The 17,953-nt window shown below is 42.7% G+C and overlaps 2 protein-coding genes across 2 annotated transcripts; one reads left to right on the top strand and one right to left on the bottom strand.

Annotated features, from left to right (window-relative positions):
- Nucleotides 1-46: 46 nt before the first annotated feature.
- On the top strand, nucleotides 47-13,106 carry syngr2b (synaptogyrin 2b). Its single transcript, XM_086120494.1, has 4 exons — nucleotides 47-313; nucleotides 7,706-7,943; nucleotides 9,937-10,073; nucleotides 10,355-13,106. Exons 1-4 carry the CDS (start codon nucleotides 203-205, stop codon nucleotides 10,595-10,597), a joined length of 729 nt encoding a protein of 242 aa, XP_085976620.1. The 5' UTR covers nucleotides 47-202; the 3' UTR covers nucleotides 10,598-13,106.
- On the bottom strand, nucleotides 12,078-17,893 carry tk1 (thymidine kinase 1, soluble). The gene is made up of 8 exons (XM_086120496.1): nucleotides 17,708-17,893; nucleotides 16,639-16,706; nucleotides 16,462-16,493; nucleotides 15,217-15,330; nucleotides 14,831-14,924; nucleotides 13,442-13,531; nucleotides 13,116-13,235; nucleotides 12,078-13,037 (listed from the first exon to the last, which is right to left on the bottom strand). Exons 2-8 carry the CDS (start codon nucleotides 16,702-16,704, stop codon nucleotides 12,858-12,860), a joined length of 696 nt encoding a protein of 231 aa, XP_085976622.1. The 5' UTR covers nucleotides 16,705-16,706; nucleotides 17,708-17,893; the 3' UTR covers nucleotides 12,078-12,857.
- Nucleotides 17,894-17,953: the final 60 nt, after the last annotated feature.

The raw sequence follows: 17,953 nt of genomic DNA, 5'->3' as shown, positions 1-17,953 counted from the left end.
GCGCTCCCTGCCCTCGGGCACCGGTGTGGACAAATCTCCACCCCGTGTGACTGCAGCTCAACTCCTCTTGACGGTGTCAAATCAGGCAGCGCGGTGGAATGCAGGAGGCGGTATTTGCTTGTAGCACTCAAGACTCCGGACGAGTCTCCCACCGCCTTAACTCGCGACTGAAAGAGGGAGTTGCTTGTCAATAGGGACGGATATGGAGGAGACTGGAGCCACGAGTGCGTACGGGGTTTCGCTCCCCGGAGGAAGCTTGGACGTTATAAAGTTTGCCCGGCAACCGCAAACCATTGTGCGGCTACTGAGCTGGGTGAGTACTTGGATGTGGGGGGGAAATGGTATGCAAGGTCCAGAGGTTGACAAAAGGAGGAGGAGAATAGTAGCCGAACAGGTGCAGCCGTCCGCCCGCCCGTGGAACTGCCAGGGTGTGTTTTTTTTACGACTTAGCTTAGCTCGGAATCAAGCGCAAGAAAGCGTCCTAAGAGGCGTCAAGTTGCAAATGCAGCTGTCGGGTAACAGACAGCACATGCACCCTAAGGACAAAAAGCGTTTGCTTTTAAATGAAACAAAGTTAGCGAACAATGATCAGGGAGCCATTGCGTGTGCAATACTTAATTCTACGACTCGCTGTCAAGTGTTTCAATTGGAGCATTGTGTAATTCTTAATTATGTTATGCTCAAGTGTTGTACAGGTACTTACTTTGCAGTTAAAAGTAGAAGTGCAGATACATGCGTGAAAAAAGATTGATTCGACTGCTGCACTTTAAATAACAACTAAAAATAATGGACTCTGAGATGTACTTGGAAAAACCAAAATAGTATTGGCTCGACTTTTCTGCTATTAAAGCGTGTTCACATAGATTGGATAATGAAAAATACAAACTTTGCAAAAGGTAACAATTGAAAATCTACAACTAAAGCTACCTGACTATCAGAAAACTTTGGGAAGATTTGGAAAAGACCCTTGGATGTGATCGTCTCACACCTGCTCACATTTTGACAACAGCACCCCCACCCACCCCTTTGTCCGTGCCACTCATGATTGCAAAGTTTCTGTTTCCGATTTTGATAGACCTCATCTATAGGTTGTTGGTTGTATTACATCACAGCAAAGACTGAAAGCCTTTTGATATTGTTGGAAGGCCAATATGAGGAAAGGCTAATCTAAAGTAGTTGAGACTACCACTTTACACTAAACAACTGAGATGATGGTAGTAACGCCGTGACTCCGGAAAAACTCCAAAATGTCCTTCTGACTCTCAGTTTTTGGTCAGAGGCTGTGAAAATCTTTAGTTGTAAGCCTAGCATTACTCAACAATAGATTTTTCTGCATCAAAAGCTTGTGGTTTTTACAAGACACATCACGTTAGCCACAAATCATTCTTGTACAGTCATACCTCGGTTTTCGACCATAATCCGTTCCAAAAGGCTGTTCTAAAAGCGATTTGATCGAAATCCGAAACTATTTTATTCGCCCATGATTAGGCACTAATACACTATGCAGAAATAACAAAAAAAAAATAGATTTGCGTAGATCAGATTTGCGTAAATCACAACAAACACGTCTGCTCACAATGAACGTTACACGAGGAAGCTTCACTTCCTCGTGCAAGGAAGCCGAGAGGAGTCGAGTGGCATATTCGGGTTTGCTCAGTTTGCTCGAAAACCATTTTTCGGTCGTAATCCAAGCCGTAAAAACCTCAAATTTTCTGGTCGAAATCCGATTTGGTCGATAACAGACATGTTCAAAAACTGAGGTTTGACTGTAACTGACCAAATCAAACAGTTCTCTTAAAGAGGAAGTAAACTCCAATTTTCATTTCTTATTGTTATGTTCTATGCAGCCCCACTCATCTGAACATGACATTCTGATTAATATTGCTGCTCAGGTGAGCCATGATTGTTTGTTAACTGGGCCCTGAGCAACTGTGATGTCATTTTCAGTTGACGGCATGAGGCAAAATGGCCACCCCCTAGGATGGCTAAAAACAGTGGATTTGGTTGCTGAACTCATAATCCACAAACACAAAATTAATCAGAATGCTGTCTTTAGGCTAGTGACATTGCATCGAACATATTGTGAAGAAAATTTGGGGGTTGGTTTCCCCTTTAATTAATTGAGTGGATGGGGAATATCTTACTCTGCTGCTGTTGTGTTGTCTCCTTCTTTTCTTTCCTCTGCAGCAGTTGAAAATGGTAATGAGCCTATTTTGACAAAGTAAGGAGTAGAAAGTTCAGATCTGTTGCCAAATGTCAGGAGTAAGAGTAAAAAGCTGTCATGTAAAAGAAATTTGAAATAAATTACTAACACCTGAAAAAGGTACATTAACTAAGTATTCTTACTTGTTTGCTTCCCTCACATATTTTACAGGAGAAAAATCTCATGGCACACCACCGAACACAAATGTCACCAAAAATTATACATACTGATGAAATGAAAATCTCATCTCAATTTACTCACCTATTTTACTCTAGATGATGTAGCGGGTAACTTGTAATTATTCTTTTTTTTAGGCCTTTTTGTTTTGTTTTTATGTGTTGGTCAGTGGTTTGTCAGTCAAAGACGAGACCTGCTAAAACAGCATTGTTAAAGTGTGCTCCAGATAATTGGACTCAAGCAGAGAGAGACTTGGGCTCCCATTAGGGGAAAAAAGGTGGCTAAAAAAAAAGTCAAAAAGGCGATCCACCCAAATGAATATGTTCTTTCCAAGGAATTTGTCCTGATGACCCCCGACTGGCATTCCCTTGCGCCCCTGATGAAAGCACACTTGTGTTGTATTGCTTTATGTCAATATTCTTATTTTTATTTATTTCTTACAAGTGGTCTGACAGGTGCGCCATTTGTGTCGTTGAAGCTGAATGCACATTTGAACCAGGAAGCTGCAACTTAATTGCTCGCACCAGGATCAATAAAGTCCTCAGAATCTGAATCAAAAAAGTTTTCTGACTCCGTCGGAAATCTGGGCCTGTTTAGTTGAACACAAAGCTGGTATTGACAGGAAGCCACCACTAATTATGTTGTAGGAAAGCAGGCCAACTGGTGGATACACACTTTAGTTCATTTGGTGCTAATAAGTGAAATTACATGATTTCCCCCGGCACACCTGGAAAGGTTCTGGGAGTGTCACACTGCTGATCAGTTGTTTGAACTTTTTTTTTTAAAGTCTGTGGTCTGCGTCTTATTATAGAAAGTCCCAAATTAATCACAACCTGGCAAGCAAAATAATACATGCTGTCTTTACCCTGACTGATGTGAGGAAGCAGGTTGTAGGATTAATGTTTGAACTATTCCGAGAACTTTCATTCCAATGCCATCTGTCCTCGGCTTGCTCTCTGAAGTGAATTTCACAGACTTGTGACACCAAGTTAAAAATGTTACCCATGGTGGGTGAGGACAGAATGTGCTTGGAGCTGCGGGTATACATGTGCGTGAATGGGGATGCATTCAGTGGTGTGTGTGTGTGTGTGTGTGACTTGTAAACAGGAGATTTCTTGCAGGTAAGATGATATGGCTAAACCTCCCTTCCAGTTTATGTCTCATCTCTTTCTCACACACACACACACACACACACACACACACACACACACACAGAAGACCTTTTAGCTGCAAGTTTTCACAAAATCTACCAGCTGGACTCCATTATTAGTGCTAATTTTCTGTTTACTTTCAGTGAGTTACCAAATTTATTCTTCTACTGGCACAAAGAATTGTTTGCCCAGCCTACACATCCCACAATGCACTTGTCACCACATCTGTTTGTTTCATTGACCAAGACTTGAGAATACTGAAATTGACGGTAATCATTCAAATAAAAGGGGGGGGGGGGGGTTCTATCTCAGTGTAAATAGAGTTTGCCAAGAGAAGTTTATTTTCCATTTGACCCAAAATTCTCTTATTTTGGAAAGCACCGCGGAGCTGGCTGCCTAGCAGCCTGAGTTTGATCAAATAATGGGGGAAATGCACTCAATTTGTAAAACTGACATTACTGCATGTATAATGTTCATCTCCGTTGATCATTTTGACTCTAAATAATGTGATTGAGTTCATGTTTGGGTGGCCTGGTGGTCTAGTGATTAGCGCGTCGACATCACAGCACAGAGGTAGTGGGTTCGATCCTAGCTCCGGCCTTCTTGTGTGGAGTTTGCATTTACTCCCCGGCCTGCGTGGGTTTTCTCCGGGTACTCTGGTTTCCTCCCACATTCCAAAAACATGCATAGCAGGCTGATTGAACACTCAAAATTGTCCTTAGGTGTGAGCGCGGATAGTTGTTTGTCTCTGTGTGCCCTGAGATTGGCTGGCAACCGGTTCAGGGTGTCCCCCGCATACTGCCCGAAAACTGCTGGAATGGGCTCCAGCGCCCCCGCGACCCTTGTGAAGCGTTTCAGAAAATGGATGGAGTTCATGTTTTTTCAATCTGAGTACTTAGTTTTTTTCTTTTCATATATACAGTATATACATTTTTCCATATAGACTCTATTTCGTTTATTTGTGTCATCCATCCATCCATTTACCGAACCGCTTGATCCTCACTAGGGTCGCGGCATTTGTGTCATACAGTTTTGAATTAATTTGTCCTCTGGGTAGAGCTGCAACAGTGTCAAAAGTTCATATCACATTTTTAGCAACAAATGATGACAATCCACCTCCCTGAGCCGTCACCTAATCATGGTGGAGGAGTGTGCGCGTCCCAGTGATCCTAGAAGAAAAGTTGTCTGGGGCTTTCCAGAAGTTGGCAGAGTTGTCAGCAGCCGGCTACGACGGTGGAGGAAGATGCCGGTCTGACCTGGAAGGCCCAAACGTATTGTGAAGTCCTGTTGGCAATGTCTGTCCAAATCCTGTGTCAGAAGGAGTTTCAACTCCCAGAGTGGATCATGTTCCGCACCTCCATTGTTGAGGCGGCTGGCTGACCGGAGCTGTGGCCATAAGGTGGTCGGTGCCTGTTTGCCGGCAATCCTTGAACGCGTTGGTGGACACCAGTGATTGACTAGTGACCCATTTAGAGTGTACCTACCTTACCTCCTGCTCAAGTCAGCAGGGATAGGCTGTAGTTGTCGTTGAGTCTATGGAGAGCAAGCCGTGTCGAAAATTGAAGGATAGAAGACAAGACCGCAGTGATGAGGTGAACAAAGTGCCTTGCATTGGTGCCCAATTTTTGGTGGTTGTCATGGAGATGCCTCAAAGGATTTGAGTTTTTTGCCCCTCCTTTCAGCTTCTATCTTGCTATTGTGACCAGCAATGACATGACAGATCCCGTAAGCAAAGACAGGAGAGCTCACCCCAAGTCACTCGTGCGGTTGGGTATCGCATGCTCAAATCTTGGCTCACAACACAAAGTTTAAAAAAAAATAGACTGAGCCTGTGGATGACTCAAAACTCATAACTTGGGGCACTCATAAGTCAAGGTACCACTCGACTTCTTGAATGGTTGATCGCAATGGTGAAAAAATTGTCATTCAACATGCAATTAGTTTCAATTCCATAGTCTGGAAACTGTTTTTTTTTTTAACATTCCACCTACAGTATTCCCACCCCACTGCTCATTGTCTGAATCTTTTGTCTCCTCCTCCCCACCAGCCCAAAAGCCCCTCTCTGTCCTCCTCCCAGAACTCATTATGAGCATTATGAGAGAACTGCTGGTGTCACTGGAGCTGGCAGCAAGATTCAGAACTAGGTCACATGATGAGGTGATTTGCGAATGTGGATGACAACAAACCACGGGATGGCCCCAAGAACCAGTTCAACAGAAAGTTAATCGCTGAGTGGTTTACGTGCTATGCTGTGCCTTCTTGCGGTCACACGGCCCCGTGCACGAGGCCCTCTCATTAAATTCGGTGGACGGTAGTTAGACAATGTCAAAATAAAAAGATGAATGCACCAACAACGTGCTATCTGCTGCCAACAATCTTTTCGACATCATCAAAATCATCCAGAATATTTTCCTCTAAATTATATATGAGGGCAGCCCGGTGGTCCAGTGGTTAGCGTGTTAACCTCACAGTGCAGAGGTACGGGGCTCAATTCCACTTCCAGCCTCCCTGTGTGGAGTTTGCATGTTCTCCCCGGGCCTGTGTGGGTTTTCTCTGGGTACTCCGGTTTCCTCCCACATTCCGAAAACATGCATGGCAGTCTGATTAAACACTCCAAATTGTCCCTAGGTGTGAGTGTGTGCGCGGATGGTTGTTCGTCTATCATGGGCCCTGTGATTGGCTGGCAACCAGTTCAGGGTGACCCCGCTTATTGCCCTAAAACAGCTGGGATAGGCTCCAGCACCCCCCCCCCCCCCGCCAACGGGCCGTGAGGATAAGCAGATCGGAAAATGGATGGATGAATTTTATGTGAACTGTAGCATCGATGTGCATTTTTGTTTTGCTCCCATCAAAGTATGACTTAACAATATGGTCAAGGTAAGTCCTCACCTGGCTTCACTCATATCTCACAGACAGGAAACAATTCATACACATAAACTTCCTACACTGCCCCACTGTCCCAAGGTGTCCCCCAAGGTTCTGTGCTTGGTCCTCTTCTCTTCATTCTCTACCTTTTACCCCTCGGCCAAATCATTCGCTATCATGGTCTCCAGTTCCACTGCTACGCTGATGATGTCCAATTGTACATATCCACCAAATGATTTACCCCAACAACCCACTCCACCCTGTCTAACTGTCTTTCAGATGTCAAATCCTGGATGCAAACAAACTTTCTCACTCTTAACTGTACTAAATCTCAACTGCTTATAATCGGTCCTCGGTCCCTCACCCAAACAACCTCGGTGTCCTTTTTGATAATAACCTCTCTTTCGACCAACACATCACCCAAATCACCAAAACTGCTTTCTTCCACCTCAAAAACATTTCTCGTCTCCGCCCTTCACTTTCTTTCAACGCTGCTCAAACCCTCATCCACACCTTCATCACCTCCCGCCTTGACTACTGCAATAGCATTCTCTACGGTACAACCTCCAAACTCCTCAATAAACTACAGTACATCCAGAATGCCACCGCCCGCCTACTCACCCACACCCGCACTCGTGATCACATCTCCACTGGCTCCCCGTTCCCCAGCGTATTCAATTTAAACTGCTCCTACTCACCTATAAAGCCCTTCACAATCAGGCCCCCTCCTATCGTTCCGACCTTCTTTACCAATACACTCCTACACACAATCTCCGCTCCTCAAACACAAACCTCCTCGCCATCCCCGTGACCAAGCTCAAAACCTGGGGGGACCGAGCCTTCTCTGTCGCCGCCCCCACCCTCTGGAACGCTCTACCACAACACATCCGCAACTGTACTGACCTCCAATCCTTCAAATCATCCCTTAAAACCCATCTGTTCCGCAATGCTTTTAATACCTTTTAATCTCTTTTACCCATTTTTGCTTTTTGTTCATCTAAATGTGCTTTTGTAATTTATGTATGTTGTTTTAAGTGCACATTTTTATCCTGTGTTTTAAGCTCTTGTAAAGTGTCTTTGAGTGTGATGAAAAGCACTTTCAAATAAAATGTATTATTATTATTATTATTATCATACATTTAGTTGACTTGTCAAACGGAAATTGAACATAGTCACTGGGTCAACATGCCAAACGAGCACCGTGTAGTAACTAAGGCCGGTTTGTCTTGTTTGGTTGTGGAGAATCAATCTTTATGCCGCTTCCTTCAATGTATTTTCTAACTTGTCTGGTTTCCTTGTCTCGCTGCAGCTCTTTGCCATTGTGGTCTTCGCCTGCATCACAACAGAAGGCTACATTAACCCGGTCTACAGCGCTGAGCCAAAGTGCATCTTCAACCAAAATGACTCGGCATGTCATTACGCCGTCGGCATCGGCGTGATTGCTTTCCTGGCCTGTGTGGGCTTTCTGCTTTTGGATGTTTACATGCCTTTTATGAGCAACGCACAGCAAAGGAAATACGCTGTCATGGCAGACCTGGGATTCTCAGGTGAGAGCGTCACATCTATCATGGCTTTTTTTTTTTTTTTTTTTTTGCAGTTGATTTGATGTCAAATTGGTTGCTCACTGTCATGAATCTAGAAAAAAATGTGTGCATGCTGATTGAACTGCATTTGCCTCAACTATGTTCTTCCTGCGAACACTTGTCATCAGACTGTGACACACAAGAAGTTAAAACCCTCAGATATGTTTGTCTCACATTGTGCAATATATATATATTTTTTAATGTTCTAAAGTACCAATCCAGACTCACGACTAAAAATATTATACCGTATAACGGCGCTATCCACTTTTTGCCTTCATACAAAAGTTATGACGGCATTGGGAGATGCTGGAAACCCATCCATCCATCCATTTTCCAAACCGCTTGATCCTCACTAGGGTTGCGGGGGGTGCTGGAGCCTATCCCAGCTGTCTGCGGGCAGTAGGCGGGGGACACCCTGAATCGGTTGCCAGCCAATCGCAGGGCACACAGAGACGAACAACCATCCACGCTCACATTCACACCTAGGGACAATTTAGAGCGTTCAATCAGCCTGCCATGCATGTTTTTGGAACGTGGGAGGAAACCGGAGTACCCGGAGAAAACCCACGCAGGCCCGGGGAGAACATGCAAACTCCACACAGGGAGGCCGGAGCTGGAATTGAACCCGGTACCTCTGCACTGTGAAGTCGACGTGCTAACCACTGGACTACCGGGCCGCCCATATGCTGGAAACCAATAATTATCATTTCTTTTTGCCGATTTACCGACCGGCCCTCTACTTCCTTGACACCACGTCCCATACAGAGAGCCTTAGTGTTCCATTATGCGAGACAAACCACTCACTGTTATCCTTGCATTACAAACCCGTATTATTCATTGTTGCTATCAGCAGCAGATGGTGCTGAATGAGCAAGATGGAGGGCGAGGATGACCTCACAGATTCTCTTTCAATTCATCAGCTGTGCATGACTGTGTTTGTTAGCCATTCTTTACGGAAACAAAGAAGTGCAACTGTGAACCTTGTGGCCATTTACGATAATTGCATCATGGAATGCATCTTCCACTGTTTTTATCAGTGGTGGATAAAATTTGCGAGTCTGTCCTTTTCATTCCGTAACGTTTCTCTTGGCAGAATTGTTTCCGTTGTCTGTACGTCAATGACAGATTATTTTTTATTTTTTTTTGCCAGCCTCTATTTGCTCCCGTGACAATTTTTATTATTATTTTTAAATAGGACCGTTTATTTAAAGCAGGGGTGTCAAACTCGTTTGTAACCAATGACCACATCAGCGTAATGCCTGCTCTCAAAGGGCCACATGCCACTCTCAGGCTGTATGAATGTCACTAAATGTAGCCAAATATATTGTAAAATCAACTACTCCTGAATGTTAAATAACCTAAAATGCGTAAAAATTCAAAGTACAAATATTGTATAACGTATGCGTTTTCATGGGTTTAAAATAAAATGTTTGCATGCTTCGCTATCGTTACAACAAACATAAATCCTTTTCATTTGTCGGGTTAAGAAAGCCACGTGACTATGTCAATCTTTAGTAGTTATGACATCAACTTAAATTTGATCAAAACTTTTTTTTTTTTCCTCACTGATGAGAGGGCCAAAAGAACGGCATAATCAACAATCAGCCGTTGAGTTTGAAAGAATCTGATTTCAAATTCATCCTCACAGGGCCAGCAAGCTGGCCATCAATACAATTTTTCCATCCTCTGATTGGTTGGTCAGAGCAAAACTTATTGCGGCCAACTTTGACCAGCAAATCACATCTGTAGCAATCCGCATCTCTTAAATATGAGCAGCATCTCTCGTGAATACATGCAATGTATTTGAATAATTTTTTTTGTTCATGTTATTAAATAAGTATTGATTCTGGACAGTACATGACTCATTTGAAACAAACTTGATTTTTTTTGAAGCCTTTACAAATCAGTAGTTGGATCTTCTCATGCAGTGACTGCATCTGTATGTTCTTCTCCTCAGGGACATGGACTTTTCTGTGGTTTGTGTGCTTCTGTTTGTTAGCCAGCCAATGGGGTCGCACACACGACGTCAGCGGACTCCCCCAGGATGCTGCCCGTGCAACAGTGGCCTTTTCATTCTTCTCCATCGCTACCTGGGTGAGCAAGGCAAACATTTTTTTCCACCCCAAAACTCAGCAGCCACAAACAAGAAACCTTGTGTTAGTAGTTTTCGTTTGTCGTTGCTGTCAGGCAGAGATCCACTATATCCAAATATGGTCCCCCCCCCCCCTTGTTTTTTCACAACTCAATACTAATGATCACTGTGGTTTTTTTTAAACATGATTAACCAATTCAGAGTGTTGAAATAAGTTGAGAACAACTTATAACCCGCTCAGCCTCACATTGACCCCAATCTCTCATTTTGTTTTATTCTGCAGGGAATTCTGACCTACTTCGCCTTCAGTCGTTTCCGTAGCGGTGGTGACGACATCGCCGTCCCGACCTATACCGAGCAGCCTACCGATGAACACACGCCTTACCCTCCGACCTATGCCCCCGCCTCCTACAACCCGACGCCATACACCCCCACCACCTATAGCGCCTATCCCGACTTGAGCCAGCAGCCCGCTTTTACCCCAAACTTGCAGCCGACGCCCGGCTATCAGCCGCCTAATTACTGACACAGAGGGCGCCGGTATGGCCACAGCTAGTCAGGAGCAGATCCAGTGTGTCCGAGACATGTCTCCATTGATGATATGGCTTCTCATTGGATTTAGCACTTCGCTAATTGTCAAACCCGAAAAGTTAAAGAACTGCATGCAAGTGAATAGAAGAGGGACAGGGCGGATTATTACCGCCAGGGGTCGAGGCTCTCTGCTCTGTGATCAGATCTTCACATCGGACTGCACGCTGACATTAGATGTGATCTTTGGATCGGCCGACCTCTGTGCCATGACACAACACTTACCTCAAGCAGGCTGATAGGCAAATGGAATGCACCCAGGATTTTAGAGTAACTGAAACTGCCAATCACAGTTGATGAGATCAACACTGTTTCTCTTACAGTTGTACAGATTTCTCGGTGAAACTGTTGCCACAACTTCATCTCCCACGAATTGACTTGTCTTTGTTAGCTGCAAACAACTCGCAAGGTATCACGTGGAGTAAAAGTAGCTATGGCAATTTCAGTGCAAAATGTTTCTTCTGTTCATTGTTTTGTGTTGAGATGGTGCCGTTTAGTCATATCCTAAAACATCTATGAGACAGTTTTAGGGTCTTTTTTTTTTATCTTTCACCGTTTGCCACAAAAAAAAACCAAACCAAAAAAAACCCCCATCTGTGTAAAAAGACCTAGTTGTGTGACGTTTCATTCAGGTGCCCTTTAAACTTGTGGTTTAAATTATGATAGTGAAGGTGGTTGGGAGTACAGATAATGGCGCACCCACTGAACAGTGACTAATTAACAAGAGAAGTGCTTCTTTTGGAGCCAAGTACATATGCCTATTCTTCTTTCAAACTTATTTTGACAGTAGGTTTAACGACTGTACACTTGACATGGTCATACTGTCATGGAGGCTTCTCAGGATCGAGTGATAAAAAGTGTGTACTCTTCAATTTGTGCCTCTTGCTGATACACTCGTGTTACGGCAACATCCCGGCTTCGATCTATGTTTCGCTGAATGATTAACTTGGGAGTTAACTCTCATTGATACTGTTATGGGTTACCTCAATAACAAACATGAAAGCACGAATGATTTGCCCCTTTGGGTTCCGAGAAAAGCAGAAAACGGACATCTACCGTAAGATTGTGTATAGACAGAATACATCACAAATTTTAATCACTTCGATAATTGACACTATACAGTTGAATGATTCCCGTCCCTGCTGACAAAGTTCATATAGAGAAAATGTATGAATGAATTTGGATAGGAACGTTTTTGTCAAATCGTGTTTGAAAAGAGAGACCGACCTCCACACACCGCTAACTAGTGGCTTCAATAGTTGGCCAAGGCACAAATAAAAATGAACAGTACATCCACTTCATTGCAGTCACTTGTAATCGGAGCAGTTATTCACCCTCTGTCTAACCACTGATGTGTGTATTTTGAGGTGATTTTCTACAGTGCAGGTCACAAAGCATTCAATTGCTTGCCATGGAAGTTAGTCATTTAAGCACATTTTATTCTGATACTTTAAATTGGCGGACACAGGCTATAAAGATCCGATCCACCACGCAATTCTGAAAGCTTCAAGGGCACTGTAGGGAACACAGTGATGTGAAAGCTGCACAGAAATATGTCGCCACAATATGTATTGTCACATTTTATGTAATTCATAAACAATGAACATCACTTTCAGTCATATCACATCCCCACATTCATTTTAAACCAATGCCCAGTCTCTTAAACTGCTGCTTAAATCAATTCCACCCCAAGGACTGCCAGCTTAAAGAAACATCTGTATGTGTTCTTACTGTCCCTTATACCAACAAAAAGGCAGAGTTGCTTTTGAGAAAGAAAAAAAAAAAACGTAACCGGCAGATTACACTTTACAGAAATATACCCAAAATTAACACGCAGACTTAGATATAGGAAAGGGAAGATAAAAGTAACCAAATTGTTGAAAACAAAAACCATGAAAAACACTGCACTCATATCAATACTTTTACACAATAACTTATTAAAATAAAACCTGCTGAAACATACAAATATTTAAGTGCTAGTTTTGGTTACATTGATAATGTATAAAAATACATAATCAGTAAAAAGCACAACTATTATATGAATGGAACCCAAATAATTTTCCCATGTCACCATTTAGGAGGGGACTTGACCACAATTGTAATTCATTAATTGGAACTATGTGCAAAGCAACGAGACTTTGCTTTAAACATACAACAGTTACCGTACATTTCAAAACTTGCCGCTTGTGTTTGAGTTTTCAGAGGTGGAGGGAAGAGAAAAGCTTCCTGGGAATTCCAGAGTCCACAACTTTTCCATGAAGTGCGTTTTGAGGAGTTTCATCCCTGAGGGGAGGTCGGTTCTCTTTGGTCGCCATCAGATGTCCGTAACACTTTCGACAGACTGCCTGGTACTTGTCAGCTCCGCCGATCACTTCCACCTATGTAACACAGGAAACGTGACGGGGGGGAAATACAAAATAAACCTTGCGAATTTATTCCCTTGGGTGTATGCTGACCTCTTTCTCCGCTCCAATCCTCTTGGTGTAGGCCGCTTCTTTGTAACACTGCATGCAGACGGCGTGCAGCTTCACCACACTTTCCGCCAGAGGGACAAGGTTCAGGATGTTTCCAAATGGCTACGAAAATGCATGAGAGAGTCGTTGACATTTGACTGAATGCAGGTATAATCTCGAGAGAGAACAGAGATTTCATTGTGAGGAACACAGAGGACATTGCAAAATGTTTGCCTCCATCGTGACAGTTTAATGGGTCAAAACACATTCCTGCTGGACTAGACAGACAATGTGCATTTGCCAAGGGGTGGGGGGGGAGAAGACCTCACCCTTCTCTGGAAGGTCCCATCCAAGGCAGCAACAATAACGGTCTTGCCCAAATTGGCCATCTCCTCACAAAACTCCACTGTGTCTGGGAACTGCAGCGACACAAAAAAACCCCCACAGTTGATTGGTAAAGTGGGAGTCCATAGCCACACACAGGTCCATCTACAAATGGTGTTAAGATGTGTTTGTTCCAAGAATATTGCACTCAACTTTTTGCAACCAATTATAGTCCAATAACATTGGCTTGTGTATTCGCCGATGCCCCCGCTTTTTTTTAAAGAAAAAGATAAAAAATAAATGTGAAAAGTGGGGTACGCAAACATTTGACCCTTTGAGTTAATACAGCACTTTGTACGACGAGCTTCTGCTGCGATGACAGTTGCAACTCTTGGGGCATGTCTCTATCAGTTTTGCACATGTGGAACCTGAATTTATTGCCGATTCTTCCGACACAGCTCCGACCCAGTAAGGCTAGCCGTAGAGCGTTTGAGAACAACAACTTTCAGATCTTTCCACAGGTTCTCAATTGGATTGAGGTCTGGACTGTGACTTGGCCATTCTAACACATGGACATGTTTAGTGTGGAACCTTTTCATGCATCATTGTCATGTTGGAAGGTCATACCAGTCTCAGGTCTTTTGCAGACTTCATCAAGTTTTCTTCCCAAATTGCCCTATATTTGGCTGTATCCATCTTCCCATTAATTGTATACATCTTCCCTTTGCAGTAGAAAAGCAGCCCCAGACCACGATGCCGCCGCCGCCGCCACCACCATGTTTGAGAGTGGGAATGGTGTGCTTAGGATAATTTGTAGTGTTACTTTTACACCAGACAAAACGTTTTGCATGTTGGCCAAAGAGTTTGATTTTGGTTTCGTCTGATCTTCCACACGTGCTATATGGCGCCCTAGTGGCTTGGCAAACTTCACACAGGACTTTTTATGGATTTCGTGGAGAAATGGCTTTGTTCTTGCCAGTCTTGCATAAAGGCCAGATTTGTGCAACGTGCGACGAAGACCGGGTACACACATAAGGATTTTTCGAATCATAAAAGAATCGTCCTTGGCAGACCGGACCCCATACATAACTAACTAAATAAATAAAAATGGGCATTCCATACTTTTGTTCGAATTGTGTACAGGGTGCTCAGATCATTTCAACACAGCTCCCCAGACACAAAGATTCTCTTCCACCACTGGTCAAGAATCCAGCCCTCGCAGGCAGCGCTCCCACGTGATCACACCCTCCCCTACTACAAACATAACACTGCAATTAAAATAATCCTTTTTAAAAAACATTTTTAATAGTTTTTTTCTTTTTTTGCATCCTTTATTAACTACTATAGCCAACCCCCTCCCCCACAAAATTTCAGGAAAAGAAATGTAAACTTACAAACTGTCCTTCATCAATTCCAATGACACTGCTTTGGAGTGCCAACGACTGCACATCTCGCAAACAGTTTGCAGGTACTGCCTCCATTGTGTTTCTAAGGGAAGTAAAAGGTCAAATGAATTCTTTGCATGATCTAAACTCCCCTCAATCCTGCCAAATACGTGCAATTGTCAAGTTAAAATATATTTGGCGATAAAATAGACAAAAGGCCATTCGATGTCAGCTTGGTCCGGTTGTCATAGATGAAAATGGCAAAAAAAAAAAACAGCGCAATACATTACAGGACAGTAAAAGCTGACGCTGCAGATACAAACACTGCCTAGGGACTTGTATACAGGCAACTGTTTTGCAAGATAAAACATATTAAAAAATAGCAGGCTGCTTACTTATCATGCGTGGCCACACCTAAGTCAGAGTAACGTGTATCTTTGGCATATTTGATCAGCAAGCAGCTGTACTGGGCTATTTGGAAACGCCGCACCCTTCGCATCAATTCGGTGCTGTAAAAAACAAACAACAGATTAGTAAATTGATGCAAATTTCACAGAATAAAATCTGTTGTAACACATGATGCATGTCCACATGCTTAGCCCTGTGATTCTCAAAGTGCCACTAGCGGAAGTCGAATCAATTACTGTATTAAAAATACAAATTAGAACATGCAATACAATCAAACATATTACAACAGATTAAAGTAATTTTTGCAGCTGGCCACATCATAGTTCCGGTTTCCCTTGGAAGCCCATTATGACAGTGAACACAAGTGTTTGATTGCCCGACATTATCACACATGTACACATTGATGAATAACTAGTACTGAAATAGAAAGTAAATTGTACGATCAACTATTTTTCATTTTATTTTAAAGAATGATTGGTAACAAAAAAAAATACTTTCATTGTATTTTCTCAGTGTTGCTATTTAGAAGTGAACACAATTTGCAAGAAACATATCGATGCACATGATTTGCCTATGCGTGCCACAAGAAAATGGTGTTGAGGGCCAGATCCGGCCTTGATTTTTACACTCATGTATTAGAAGATCGCTTATTGCTGTGCATATAGTCTGAGTTTTTTTTTCTTATAGAGTACCGGTACATATTTTACTTTTTAAGCCTAGTAAAATACATCTGTATTTTATCTTTCAGGAACTGTTTCTTTTTAAACATTTATTGAAATACAGTCATTCGTATTTTATGCACAATACGATGTAATTGAATCATTAAGTTGATGGTTTTCCTTTTGCTCTTTCAAGCACGTTGTTAATGTTAAGATTTAGCATATATGTCACGGTGTTTTACAATAATATACGATATTCATTGTGAATGCTTCAGGAATAAAGCCTCGGCCTCGTTTATAAGGAACAGTTACAATGTAACACTAAAATGTTGCTCATTATGGCGGTATGGTATTTTTGGAGGTGGTACTTTGTGTAAAATGTTTGCGAGCGATTAGCAGAGCACATCTGAGTGAAAGAGAGCGGGAGTGAAAGGAGTTGAGTGACGTGCCCGATGCGTGAATTGGCGGGACTGATTAAAAAAAGTTGTTGCCAGACACAATTTGAAAGACGTACACACATTGATGAAGTCAGGTAGTAACTCTAACGAAACATAAAGTATTGCAAAAGATTACCTTTTGCCTGAAAACATCGGTCCAAATATGACCTGTAGAAAAACATTAGCAGGGAGACAGCAATGAAGTTACGGAATTTACGTGCAAATGTATTGCTGGAAAAAATATGTAAAAAGGATTACATAAAATACTTCGGTTCGTTTCGATGAAAACAAAGCCGTTGCAGCAATGACAAACCTGGATTTGCCCCTGGGCTTTCCTCGGAGAATTCGGAAAAACTTTAGGATAATCCACACAGTCCATTTCTTATGGGAGCAAAAAAAAAAAAAAATGGGGAAAAAAGTGAAGTGATGCAACCAGGACACACGTAGTAGCTGCTCTCAAACAAATTAAACGAGCGCGCGCCTCAGAGTAAATCCGCCCGGCCAGTTCTATACCGGAAATGATAAAGACCAATGGCAGTGGTTCTCAATGTCACATGATTCTTTTTAGCCAATGAGGCCTGAAACGTGCCACTATCATTTTTTTTTCCTTTTTAACTTTATTCAAACCATGCACAGGGTAAAATCGAAAATATCTCCCAGCCTGCACGGCTTCACTCCTAACGTCGTTCAAACCGTTCCTTGATCGTGTCTTCAAATAAATGAGTGCTGGGACTTCGTGCGTGAGGCAGTATAGCCGAAAACAGTCCAAGAATGAGCTGCTGATTGGTTTATAATATGTTGCGTTCGGAAATGAATGGGAAGGGAGCGTGCTCTGCCTCCGAACATACATAAACCTGCACAGTCTCTTATACGGTGTCTGAACAAATTTCCGAACGCACCCACAGTCGCACTCTACACAACGCCTACAAAGCACTGTATTCACATTGAACTTTCTTTCAACTCCTTTACTTCATGCAAAATAAAAAGTACAGACTTGGGAATTAATCTTTGATATTAATTTATTGTTTGTTGCGCCAGACGCTGGTGGAACAAGACATTCACATTTATTTCAAGGAATTTCCAATAAGAAATTGGATTAGAGCTAGTTAACAGAGAATTTACATCTGTTGTCACCAACAATTTTCCATGAATGATTCTTGAATCTGACAACATCCAGGAATTCTCTTAAGTAAAGCCATGGACTGAGAATATTTTACTCCTCTTTTTTTTTAAAAGCTAGATAACATTGAACATATGCATATTGAATGATTATCAGTCTGCCACTCGAGTTAACTTGATCCCGCGACCTCTATCTATATTTTCTTTTTTACATAGCGTCGTCATCTGTTGAGGGTGAAAATAAACAAAGAGTTGGAAATTACCGGTAGTCCAGTGGTTAGCACATCGGCTTCACAGTGCAGAGGTATCGGGTTCAATTCCAGCTCCGGCCTCCTTGTGTGGAGTTTGCATGTTCTCCCCGGGCCTGCGTGGGTTTTCTCCGGGTACTCCGGTTTCTTCCCACATTCCAAAAACATGCATGGCAGGCTGATTGAACACGCTAAATTGTCCCTAGGTATGTGTGGATGTTTGTTCGTCTCTGTGTGCCCTGTGATTGGCTGGCAACCGAT

The sequence above is a fragment of the Hippocampus guttulatus genome, chromosome 9, assembly GCF_054856545.1.
Source record: "Hippocampus guttulatus isolate MCC_2025c chromosome 9, RoL_Hgut_1.0, whole genome shotgun sequence".
NCBI lineage: Eukaryota > Metazoa > Chordata > Actinopteri > Syngnathiformes > Syngnathidae > Hippocampus > Hippocampus guttulatus.
This window is presented reverse-complemented; position numbering and strand designations above follow the sequence as displayed.

Excerpts from the sequence above, each read along its gene's own strand:
- syngr2b (XM_086120494.1), top strand. The coding sequence starts at position 203 with ATGGAGGAGACTGGAGCCACGAGTGCGTACGGGGTTTCGCTCCCCGGA. Across the intron at positions 314-7,705 it reads TTGTGCGGCTACTGAGCTGG|CTCTTTGCCATTGTGGTCTT; the intron begins GTGAGTACTTGG and ends GTCTCGCTGCAG. Across the intron at positions 10,074-10,354 it reads TCTTCTCCATCGCTACCTGG|GGAATTCTGACCTACTTCGC; the intron begins GTGAGCAAGGCA and ends TTTATTCTGCAG.
- tk1 (XM_086120496.1), bottom strand. The coding sequence starts at position 16,704 with ATGGACTGTGTGGATTATCCTAAAGTTTTTCCGAATTCTCCGAGGAAA. Across the intron at positions 14,925-15,216 it reads GGTGTGGCCACGCATGATAA|AAACACAATGGAGGCAGTAC; the intron begins GTAAGCAGCCTG and ends TACTTCCCTTAG. Across the intron at positions 13,236-13,441 it reads ATGGGACCTTCCAGAGAAGG|CCATTTGGAAACATCCTGAA; the intron begins GTGAGGTCTTCT and ends GCATTTTCGTAG.